At 37.8% G+C, this 12,528-nt stretch overlaps 1 protein-coding gene and 1 long non-coding RNA gene across 6 annotated transcripts in view; one reads left to right on the top strand and one right to left on the bottom strand.

Annotated features, from left to right (window-relative positions):
* LOC115300785 overlaps positions 1-12,528 on the top strand; it is a 57,595-nt gene that overhangs the window by 28,506 nt on the left and 16,561 nt on the right. The gene's annotated exons all lie outside the window — the stretch shown is intronic.
* The window catches only part of WDHD1 (WD repeat and HMG-box DNA binding protein 1), a 156,031-nt gene continuing 153,653 nt past the window's right edge, over positions 10,151-12,528 (bottom strand). For 3 of the 4 annotated variants that reach the window (XM_029950311.1, XM_029950314.1, XM_029950312.1), the window contains one exon: positions 10,153-11,802. In XM_029950311.1, coding sequence (XP_029806171.1) covers positions 11,602-11,802 — 201 coding nt within the window. In that variant the 3' untranslated portion in view covers positions 10,153-11,601. Of the gene's footprint in view, positions 11,803-12,528 lie in introns of all 4 variants that reach the window. The other variant, XM_029950313.1, reaches the window with a different exon arrangement.

The raw sequence follows: 12,528 nt of genomic DNA, 5'->3' as shown, positions 1-12,528 counted from the left end.
ACATTAGGCTGTGTGCTGACAGCTAGCTCAGAGCCTGGAGCCTGCTTCCAGTTCTCTCCTTCTCTCTCTCTGCCCCTGCCCCTCTCATGCTCTCTCTCTGTATCAAAAATAAATAAAACATTAAAAAATTTTTTTTTAATTTTATTTTAAATTATTTTTTAAATGTTTATTTATTTATTTTGAGAGAGAGAGAGAGAAAGGAAAGGGGAGACGGAGAGGGAGCTAGAGAATCCCAGGCAGGCTCTGCATTGCCAGTGCAGAGCTGGATGTGGGACTCAAAACCCACAAACCCTGAGATCATGACCTGAGCTGAAACCAAGAGTTGGATGCTTAACTGACTGGGCCTCCAGGCGCCCCACAGCTATATTTTTAAAAGCAATTAAATTGTAAGAAAATGGAAAAATGATGGAATCACCTAAAAAGGTGATGCAGTAGTCATGTTATCCTTCAGTTTTCTTTTTTTAAATGTTTATTTATTTTGAGTGAAAGAGTATGTACGTGTGGGCCACCAGGGGGGGAGGAGTAGAGAGGAAGAGAGACAGAATCCCAACCAGGTGCTGTTAGTACAGAGCCCATCGTTGGGCTTGTCTCACAAACTGTGAGATCATGACCTGAGCGGAGATCAAGAGTTGGACAGCTAACCCACTGAGCCACCCGGGCGCCCCAGTCCTTCAGGTTTCTTACTGCATTGCCCAAAGTATTGGATCAGTTTTCAAGAAGGAATAAAAGAAAACTGGATGAACTGTTTTATAGTTTGCTTTAACATTTCACAGATCAAGGTGAGATTTCAGACGTTTTTGTTTTCCAACCATAGTAGCAAAGGAAAAGGAATTGACAGGGTAAATGTGTCAAAATTATTAGATGAATCAGAAGATAAATGCAAAGACACAGATAGCAGCACTCTAGACTCTAATGATGGTGGAATTGATCATATAAATGAAATCTCAGATGAGTTTTCAGATGATGCTTCAGATGAATTTTCTCAAACTCAAAAATCAATAAGTGACCTATGTATTTCTAAGGACAAAGAAGGAAATATGGTATTTTCATCCAGTTTAATCATTCTTTCAACAGGAAGCATGTTATTATTACACAGTATTTTGTGATAAGTACCTGGACTGTCTTGTTTTGCTGAAAGAACATATGATAGTATTCTTTATATTTCTCTTATTGTTTGTACACAAGTATTTATTTGAAGTGGTTTGTTGTGTATAAATTCTTTTCTTTTACCTTTTTAAATTAAAAAAAAATTTTAACATTATTTATTTTTTGAGAGCAGAGACAGAGCATAAATTGGGCAGGGGCAGAGAGAAAGGGAGTCACAGAATCCGAAGCAAGTTCCTGGCTCTGAGCTGTCAGCACAGAGACTGACGCAGGGCTCGAACCCACAGACTGCAAGATCATGACCTGAGCTGAAGTCGGACGCTTAACCGACTAAGCCACCCGGCTTCCCTGTTATGTATAAATTCTTTTTAAGTTTTCTAATAAAGTTTTTTTTATTACTATACCTTTATACTTCTACAAATTAATCATAAAATGACTTTAAAATGGTAATAGGGGTGCCTGGGTGGCTCAGTCGGTTGAACACCCGACTTTGGCTCAGGTCATGATCTCGTGGTTTATGGGTTTGATCCTGGTGTCAGGCTCTGTGCTGACAGCCGGAAGCCTGGAGCCTGCTTTGGGTTCGGAGTCTCCCTCTCTCTCTGCCCCTCTCCCACTCACGCTCTGTCTCTCTCTGTCTCCCTCTGTCTCTGTCTCAAAATTAAACATAAAAAAAAAAATTGTTCTTGGTATATTGACAAAGACTACTCAGATTACGCATTGTGGGCTAAGAATCGTTTATCAGTGTCAATGAGGAAAACATATTGTTTAGGAAAGGCACTGTGCAGGCTCTGAGGATACACAAAAATAGGTCTGGTCTTGAAGAGCTTAAAACCCTGTTGGGCATCAGGAATATAAATTTTCTCCCTTTAGCTACAAATGTCATTGTCAATCACAGGATATCCTCAGCCATTTTCCCCCCAGCTTCCTCCAGTGTTAACTCCTTAAACAACTATAGTAGAGTATCAAAACCAAGGAGTTGACATTGGAAATATCCATACAACTTATTCAGATTTTACCAGAACAGATTTAATGGTGTGTGTGTATAATTCTGTGCAATTTTAATACATGTAAAGCCTTGTGAAACCTCAACCACGATCAAGATACTCAACTGCACCACAGGCTTGCTCTGGTCACTCCTGTAGAGCCATATCCCTTCCCCAACCCGCCTTTAACTTTGGCAACCACTAATCTGTTCTCCAGCTGTATATTATTTTATGAATATTATATAGCTGGAATCATATAGTGCAGTGAAACAAAATACCTTTCAGGCTGGCTTTTTCTAGTCAGCATGATTTCCTTGAGATTAATACAAATCATTGTATCTATCAGTATTTTATTCCTTTTTGTTGCTGAATAGTGTACCATGGTATGAACGTTGTTTTACCAGTTAGCCATTGAGGGACATTTGGAGAGTTTCTAGTGTGAGGCTATTAGGAATAAAGCGCTGTGAACAGAGATGTACAAGTTTCCATGTGAAGTAAGGACCCATTTCTCTGGGTAAATAGCCTAAGAGGGCAATTGCTGGTCATAGAGTAAGTCCATTTTAGTTTTGAAAGAAATTGCCAAATTATTTTCTAGAGTGGTGGTACCATTTTACATTCCCACAGCAATATGAGTGGTCCAGTTTCTCTGTGTCCTCACCTACATTTGGTATTGTCACTATTTTTCATTTCAGCTGCTCTGATCTGTGTGTAGTGGTATTTCATTGTAGTCTTAATTTGCATTTCTCTAATGGCTAATGATATTGAACATCTTTTCATGTGTTTATTTGCCATCTGTATATCCTCTTCGTGAAGTGTGTCTATGTCTTTTGCTCATTTTCTAATTAGATGATATGTTTTGTTTTTAATGCTGAGTTTAAGAGTTCTTTATACATATACTCTAGATATACCCAGCTACTATTTTTAATCAGCTGCTATAGCATTTAATTTGAGGGAGAAATGATGTCATGAAGTCTCTATCTCATTGAACCACACTAATACTCCTCCCTCTTTATAAAAACCATCTATATCAATTCCAATCCAGCTGTCTTCATCGAGGGACACTCTTGGGGGTGGGGTGGGGGCAGGTTCTAACCCTAGGCAAACCTTTTTATTTGCCATTAATCTCCTCCACACTCTTCTTTAAAAATTAAAGCGCCAGCATGTTGTCCTTCTTTCTCTAGAGATTTTGTTATCAGAGCCACAAAAGGAGCTGAGATAATGTTGACATGGCAATTTTTCTGTTTAACATCTTCCCCCACTTTTCCACTTTCAATAGATGGGTTTCTCCTGCCCACTCATTTCTCTGCCTCCCCACACCCTTAATTTTCCCCTGCTATGGCTACGGCACTCACTTCTGCGTGCCTACGGAGCTCACTTCCTCAGATTAACTGACTCTGCTTCTGTGTCCAAATTCCGTGTTTCTGGGAGAGACATTGGGCCCTGACCATTGGGGTCAGTTGTGCACTTCCAGTGCAGCTGTGACCTGGGGAAGTACAGGCGAGTGGCAAGGGATATGTGTCTGTTCTTCTGGGGATCTGGCCAGTGCAGGTTTCCTGAGACTGAGAAGGTCAGAGTAGAAAATTATTGTCGCCTTTATTACAAGGACCAGAGGGAAAAGAAAGTCAGAGACGTGAAGTGGTTCCCAGAGTCATATAGCTCCAGGAGAGGAAGTAGAGGCAGGACATAAACCCAAAACCTATCAGGCTCCAAAGCTTGCACTTTGATGGTTGTCAACTCTGCCAACCATCTAACCAACATGGTTTCCTGCCCTTGAAAACCTTGGTCTCTTAGTGAGATTAACAAGTATCCACAATTACAATAGAAATACAGGAATTCCAACACAGAAATATACCAGGAGAAAACAGAAGACAGAGATCTTTTAAATGAAATACAATTTATAATTAAAAGAACAATAGCATTATTCCTTTCTTAATGAGTTTTCTAGTAGTTTAAATCTATACTTACTTTATTATCCTCCTCATCAAAATACTTTAGTGTGTTTATGAGCCCTTGAGTGATGCAGTTCACTGACATACAATATTAATTCCATAGAAGTGATAGAAAAAAACAGAATGGCACAAATCTCTCTAAAAAAGATACATGCTTTTATGCAATTTTTGTCCTTTAATCAGCATTAACTTTCTGATGTTAAATCAATGCTATATTCTTAGGATTAAGTCAATGGGATAACTAAATCCTTTTTTTTTTTTACACACTATGGGATCTGGCTTACTAAATTTTTTACTTAAGAGTTTTCATCCATGTTCATCAGTGAGATTTGGTTTATGATATTCCCTCTAGAACTAACTTTGTCAGATTTTGATATTAAGATTATGGCAGCTGTTATATTCAATAATTGTATAAAATCAGAATTTTTACCTGACTGTTGGTAGACTTTGTTTCTGAATTCATCTAGCCTGGTAGTTTCTTTTTGAGAAGAATTTTTAAATGTAGACTAAATTTATTTAATTTTATTTTGAGAGAGAGAGAGAGAAAGAGAGAAAGAGAGTACACATGAGAGCAGGGGAAGGGCAGAGAGAGAAAGAGAAAGAATCCCAAGTAAGCTCCACAGTGTCAGTGCAGGGCCCACCACAGGGCTTGAACCCACAAACGGTGAGATCATGACCTGCACTGAAATCAAGATTCAGACATTAAACCAATGGAGCCATCCAGGAGACCCAAATATAGCCTAAATAACTAAAATTGGTTACAGACTATTCAGGCATTCTTTTCTTCAATTCAATTTTTTTAAATGACAACTTCATAGAGACATACCATACAGTCATCCACTTAACAGTTTACAATTCAGTGGTTTCTAGTAAATCACAGAGTTGTACAAACACTGCCCTATCCAATTCCAGAATATTTTCATCACCCCCAAAAGAAACCCTGTCCCCATAGCGGTCACTCACCCTTTCCTCTGAGCCCCCAAACCTAGGCATCCACCTTTCTCTCTATAGATTTGCCTGTTCTGCACGTTTCATATAAATGAAAGCATACAGTATATAGTCTTTTGTGACTGGCTTTTTTCACTTACAACATTTATGTTTCATCCATGTTGCAGCATGTACCAGTACTCCATTTCTTTTTATTGCCAAAATTTTCATTGTATGGATATACCACCTTTGGCTTATCCATGTATCACTTGATGGACATTTGGGATTTTTTACTTTTTGGCTATTATAAGTAATAGTGCTCTGAACATTCATATATAAGTTTTTGTGTGGACATATTACTCTTGGGACATATACTTAGTTGTGAAAATGCTGGGTCATAAATCTATGTTTGTTTGTTTATAATTCTAGAGAGAGAGGGGTGGCTGGGTGGCTCAGTCAGTTAAGTGTTATAATCTTGAGTCCTGATCTCACAGTTTGTGGGTTCGAGCCCCAGGTCCATCTCTGTGCTGACAGCTCAGAGCCTGCTTTGGATTCTCTGTCTCCCTCTCTATCTGCCCCTCCCTTGCTCATGCTCCGTCTCTGTCTCTCAAAAATAAACATAAAAAAATTTTAATACAATTTTGAGAGAGAGTGCAAGTGAGAGTGTGGCAGAGAGAGAGAATCCCAAGCAGGCTCCAAGTTTATCACAGAGCCTGAGAGGTGGCTTTATCCCACAACCCTGGGATCATGACCTGAGCCAAAATCAAGAATCAAATGCTCTACTGACTGAATTGCCAAAATACCATTTCACGTTCCTACGTTCCAGTATCTGTGAGTTCCAATTTCCCCACATTCTCATCGACACTTGTTATTATCCATCTTTTTCCTGATAACCATCTTAGTTGGGAGTAAAGCGATATCTCTCTGTAGTTTTGATTTGCATTTTCCTGATGGCAAAAGATATTGAGCACCCTTTCATGTGTTATAGGCCATTTTTTGGACTGTCTTTAGAGAAATGTCTGTTCAGGTCCTTTGACCATTTTTAAATTGGGTTGTCCTTTAATTATTGTTTTAAGAGTTTATATATTCTACTTTCTTTTTTTAAAATAATTTTTAAGTGTTATTTTTGAGAGAGAGAGAGAGAGAGAGAGAGAGAGAGAGAGAGAGAGAGAGAGAATGAATGGGGGAGGGGCAGAGAGGGAGACACAGAATCTGAAGCATGTTCCAGGCCCTGAGCTGTCAGCAGAGTCCAACACAGGGCTCAAACCCATGAACTGTGTGTGAGATCATAACCTGAGGTGAAAGTTGGATGCTCAACTGACTGAGCCACCCAGGCGCCCCTATTCTAATTTCTTTAATGTTTACTTATTTTGAAAGAAAGAGAGGAGAGGAGAGGAGAGGAGGGAGGGGAGAGGAGAGGAGGGAGGGGAGGGGAGAGAGAGAGAGAGAGAGAGAGAGAGAGAGAGAGAGAGAGAGAGAGAGAGAGAGAGAGAGAAAATGAGCTGGTGAGGGGCAGAAAGAAAGGAAGGGAGACACAGAATCTAAAGCAGGCTCTAGGCTGCTGTCGGCACAGAGCTGACCTGGGACTTGAACTCATGAATTAGAAGATCATGACCTGAACAGAAGTCAGATGCTTAACTGAGCCATCCAGGAGTCCCAGAGTTGTTTATATATTCTAGATGCAAGGCCTTAGCAGATATCATTTGCAAAAAAAAAAAAAAAAAAAAAAAAAAAAAAAGTTCCAGTTTTGTGGCTTTTTCCACGTTCTTGATAAGTGTTTTTGAAGCGATTTTTAATTTTGATGATGTTGCCTTCATGGTTTTTTGTTGTTTCCTTTTATTTAAATTCCAGTTAGTTAACAGACAGTGTTAGCTTCAGGTGTACAATATAGTGATTCAACACTTCCACGCATCATCCAGTGCTCATCACAAGTGCACTCCTTAATCCCCATCACCTGTCTCACCCATCCCCCACCTCCCCATATATTTTTGTTGTTGTTGCTTGTGTTCCTGTTGTTATATCTAAGAAACCATTGTTTAATCTAAGGTCACAAAGATTTACACTTGTTTCCTTCTAAGAATTTTACAATTTTTAGCTCTTACATTTAGGTCTTGATCCATTTGGAATTAAATTTCTTTGTTTTGAGAGGCAGGGAGGAGCAAAGAGAGGGGGAGAGAAAAGTTCCATGCTCAGTGCAAAGCCCAACTCAAGGCTCAATCTCACCACCATAAGATCATGACCTGGGCTGAAAACCGAGTTGAATGCTTAACGAGTTGAACCACCCAGGTGCCCCTGGAATTAACTTTTTTACATGTTTATTTTTAAGAGAGAAAGCAAGCAAGGGAGGGCAGAGAGAGAATCTGAAGTGGGCTTTGAGCTGACAGCCTGATGCAGGGCCTGAACCCACAAATCACAAGATCATGACCTGAACAGAACTCAGATGCTCAACTGAGCCACCCAGGTGCCCCAGGAATTAATTTTTTAATACGGTGTGAGACAGGGGTTTGATTTGACTATAAATGTGAGTTTATTTTTTAGACCCTCAATTCCATTGCATTGATCTATAGGTCTATTTTAATGCCAGGACCACACTGTCTTGCAAGTTTTGACATTGCCAAATGTGAATCCTCCAACTTTTTTTTTTTCCAAATTTGTTTTGGCTATTTTGGGCTCCTTGAATTTGCATATGAATTTTAGGATCCGCTGGTCATTTATTTGGGGAAAAAAAGCGCTAGCTGGAGTTTTGATAAGGAAAAGATTGAATCTGTAGATCAGTTTGGGGAGTATTGCTTTTTTTTAAATAATGCAATGTTAAGTCTTTTGGTCCATAAACACAGGATGTCTTTGCATTTATTTAGGTCTTCTTTTATGTCTTTCAATAATGTTTTGTATGTTAGAGTATAAGCTTTTAACTTGTTAAATTTATTCCTAAGTATTTTAGATTCTTGATGTCTTGAATCCGTTTTAATAAGCTCTGCTTTTGTTGGTACTTATTCATTTCATAAAAAATTTCCAATTTCTTGTCATAAAATTATTTATTAATAGTCTTGAATTAGTCAGTGTTCAACCTGAGAAACAGAACCAGTAGGAGAAACTTAAAAGATTTATTGCAAGGAATTCATTCACAAAATTGTGGAGGCTGGAAAGCAAAGTGTGAATCCCCAGATCCACAGGGTAGACCTCCAGGAAGGGCAGGCAGCAAGTCTGACTTGAGCCGAAATTGCTGTCGACAGGTATAACTTCTCCCTCAGGGAAGCCTCAGTTCTGCCCTTTAGTTTTTCAAGTGATTGAATCAAGTCTGCCTATATAATCTCAGATTGTTTCATCTGACTATGGAATTTAATATAATCTATAATGTAACTTCATAGGTTATATTAATGTACTAACATATGTTAGTATTAATAACTGGCAACTGACTTAGCCAATTGACATACAAAACTGATCATGATGGGGTCTCTTTGAAAAATCTGTGCCATTTGGAGTAAATAAATTCCTTTTCATTCTTAGTATCCTTATCTGTGCTTTTCTCTTCATCATGATTAATCTTGACAGGTATTTTTCTAATTTATGTCTTTTAAAGAACTAACTTTGGCTTTCTGATTCCATTATGTTTATTTTCAATTCTATCAGTTTTTGCCTTTTATGATACAGTTCCAGAGAAGGGAGAAATTGGTATCAACCATAAGACCATTCCAGCAAAAGGCCACACTTAAAATTTTAGGCTTAAGTTGTTTTGTTTTTTTCCCCTAACACCTCTTGGGGCCTCATCTCTATGTGAAAGAAAAACATATGCACAGAAAAAAGACTAATGACATAATCAAAATGTTAAGGGTTTACCTCTGGGTATTAGGATCAGGGGTGATGTTTTTCCTCATCCTTCCTGTATTAAATATGTACTTCTGTCATAATGTGTATAAATATATATAAAATCAGTTATACACCTGAAACTAATATAATACTGTATCAACTAAACTTCAACTAGAAAAGTATTGTTTTTCTAATTAAATGTGATACAAGGTTATTTTATTTTTTTAATGTAGGTTTCTTGATTGATCCTAGATTGCAGGGAGGGAAGGCTAAAGGGTACTTTGGGGGAAATTTTAATATGAAATGCATGTTAGGCAGTAATACTCTTCTGTTAAATTTCTTTGGTATAATAATGATACTGTGGCTATGTAGAGGAATGTTTTTAGGGGACATATGTTGAGGTACTGAGGGGTAAAATGTCATGATACATATTTCAAATGGCTTGAGAAAAACACTGTTTATAAAGCATATATAGCAAAATGTCAACCATAAGTCTAGATAAAGGGTCTATGTATGTTCACTATACTACTGAAAATTTTGCTTGAAATTTTTTGAAAATAAAAGCCTGGGGGGAAATTATATACTTCTATAATAAAGCAGCTGGAAAACAAAAATGCCCCATAAGACAACCAGTCCCTGATGAGGAGACTTTCTACAGGCATGGGGCTCATCCTTTCGGCTCTGGGGATCTGTTCCATGTTAGCGGCAGTGGCTCACCACAGGCTGCTGCACTGCGGGAGAGGCTGTAGATTACACAGCGCCCGGAGTTGGCAGGCATAACTCAGTGCCCACTAACTTGCTCTCTCGAGTAATCAGATTATGCCCTTTTGATGAATATGAAGTATTAAAATAACCTCCTCTTTCAAAAGTTTTTACAACTGGAGAATGAAATTAAGCAAATGGCAATAATCTACAGTACAAAATAAGCTCAGAATAGGCAATATTATTGACATCATGATGGTGGCTAATATATGCATTTACTTCCATTTCCCCACCATTAAGCTCTAATTCTCTGGGGGAAAAATTTTTTTTAAGGTTTTAATTGTATATCACAAAGGAATAAGGATAAGGTCTTGGTTTCAAAGTTCTGATTTAGAAGTTAAACCAAGTCAGTACAAAAATGGTACTGTGCTTGCTGTGGCAGCACATATACAAAAATGCTCCTTCAGCCAAATAAAAATAGGGGACTAAAAACACTTTTTGCAAATCCTTGATATTATCAGGTTCCTGTAGATCTAGAACTACATCCTATGTACAATAAACAAGTTGAGATGAGAACAAATGCATGTCTATGCACATGCTTTCCAAAGTATTATAAATAAATTTTTATTTTAGGATCTTGAAATAAAAATTCATACAGTATTCAGAATGAAACCTAGTGATAAAGCAAGATGAAATAGCCAATAGCATAATTAATAGCTGACATTTATAGAAAACATTAATATGTACCAGGAACTAAGTGCTTTTATCTCATTTAATTCTCATAACAACCCTATGAGGTAGGTAATATTATTTTAACCATTTTACGGATGAGTGGTCAAAGGCTAGATACTTGCCCACGGTTTACTCAGCTGGCAGTACTAGAGTACTCCAAGTAGTGTGACTTCGAAATCTGTGCTCCTACCCACTGTGCTGTAATGTCTCTATACCAGCCACTAATTAAAACATCAGAGAATGTACTCGTTCCTAACCTTAGTCATTAGAGATAAGGAATATCTTTGGCTTCTACACATCTAAATTTTCAACACATTAAGTTCCTCCCAACATCTAAAAGCATCCTCAATTCTGAGCCACCTGATTTTATTTTACTACAACCCACCCCTGCCTCTGTCAAGGCCACCCTACATTCTGCCCTCATTAAATGGCTACATTTGCTTTAAGCTCTGCTTAGAATAATAACCAAAAAATATATGGAATATTTAAATCTTATTTGTTAAAAATAAAAGAGAAGTTAAACACTTTCCCTAACTCTTTAACTACTCTCTTATCAAAGCTTCAAAGACTTGCTCAGGAAAGTACTGCTGATGTTGATAACCAGAGGATCTTAACAGGGGCACATAATGCCCTGGGCTGAAACACTACCAAAACTATCCTCAATCTTCTCTTCTGTCTTCTGTGTATGATGTGTAGCAGGATGGGGTGATGGTGGAAATTATGGTAATAAATATAAGCTGTTTCCTAGAAACATCTTCATTTCATGGGAAAATATTAAGATCATAGCAAACTAAATATGGAAATGTGAAAGTCTTATTTATTTTTTAAAATCAGGCTATACAAAGACAATTAAAAGCCATATATGAAGCAATTTCCAAAAAAGAAAAAAAACCACATCTACAAAATTATTTACATGTTAAGGGCCCATATTAAAATACATGGTCCCTAGTCCAATATAGACATAGAGAACAGTCTACAGTAACACATGTGGAACAGGACTTCTGTAGTACTTACCAGGATACAACATAAACAAAACGAGGAAACCCCTTGAAGGTACTTCAATTCTCAGAGGTTTTATGACCTTGGCTTTGATGATTTTGAAGGTAAGAAACAAAGTCAAACTGGATTCCACTGTGACATGCCGGTGGCTTCAAATCAGTGCCTGCAATCATAATGCTTCTGAATGGCCCTCCATTTGGGGGCAGAGCAATCTCCAGGTATGGAAACTTTTACACATACCCTGTTACTATTATTACCTTAATAAAGACTGAAACAGTTGTCATTAAACTCTTTTAAAAATAATAATGAGTTTTCTAAAGATATATATTTTTTTAAGTCCAGATTCATCAATGATGAGTAAAAAAATCCATTACTTCCCTAAGGTCATTTCCTTAACTCTATTCCTGCTTAAATGCAAAAGCTGATAGTTTCTGATTGGTAGAAAGATCTAAAGGTTTTTGCTTTTTAGGCAAATTCAGATTCTCCTTTGCTTTTTCTTTCTGGTTTTCAGTTTCATGACTTTCATCCACCACACGTTTTCGCTTCTTCGCTTCAGCTCCATCACTTGTAGTACCTCCTTTGGCCTTGGTAGTCCATGCCTTTGCAAAAATATGGGAGAAAAGATTTTTAGGCAATAACAAAGAAATAGGAAGGAAATGATTTCCTTGCTTTTCTAGGTAACAATACTGTATATAAAAAGCAGCATAATTAGCACTTGAATTGTTAAGCTAATCATTAAGGGTTTTCACTGTTAACAAATGTCTTATGACTTAATTGCAGAGCAGGTTAAAAAATTTACAGGCTACCTCTGTAATATTTCAACCAACATTCTGCTTATATTTAACCATATTAAGTGTAAAATAGATAACTACAGGTACTTTTTTTAAAATTAAACTTTTTATTTTGAGATTATTCACATGCAGTTGTAGGAAATAATACAGAAGGATCTCGTGTATCCGTTTCCCAGTTTCCCCTAATTGTAGCATCTTCCAAAACTACTGTAATATCACAACCAGGGTACTGACATCGACACAGTCCTCTCTTTTTTACTTCTACTCATGTGTGTGTGTGTGTGTGTGTGCACGCACGTGCGTATTTAATTCCAAGGCAGGCTCCACATTCAAGATACAACACAGTACCAGCACGACAAGGACCCCCCACGTTGCTCCCCCAACCTACACTTCTCACCCAGGCCTCAACTCCTTGTAATCAGTTCTCTTCATCCCTCTCTCTACCACTTCAGGAATGACATTTCAGATATTCTTTTGGAACTGGCTTCTGTAAGCCCAAGAACCTTACAAAGTTCAGTCACTTCCAGCAGTCTA

This window comes from Suricata suricatta, chromosome 9, assembly GCF_006229205.1.
Source record: "Suricata suricatta isolate VVHF042 chromosome 9, meerkat_22Aug2017_6uvM2_HiC, whole genome shotgun sequence".
Taxonomy (NCBI): Eukaryota; Metazoa; Chordata; class Mammalia; order Carnivora; family Herpestidae; genus Suricata; species Suricata suricatta.
The sequence above is the reverse complement of the archived record's forward strand: the minus strand, read 5'-3'. Positions and strand labels throughout refer to the sequence as shown.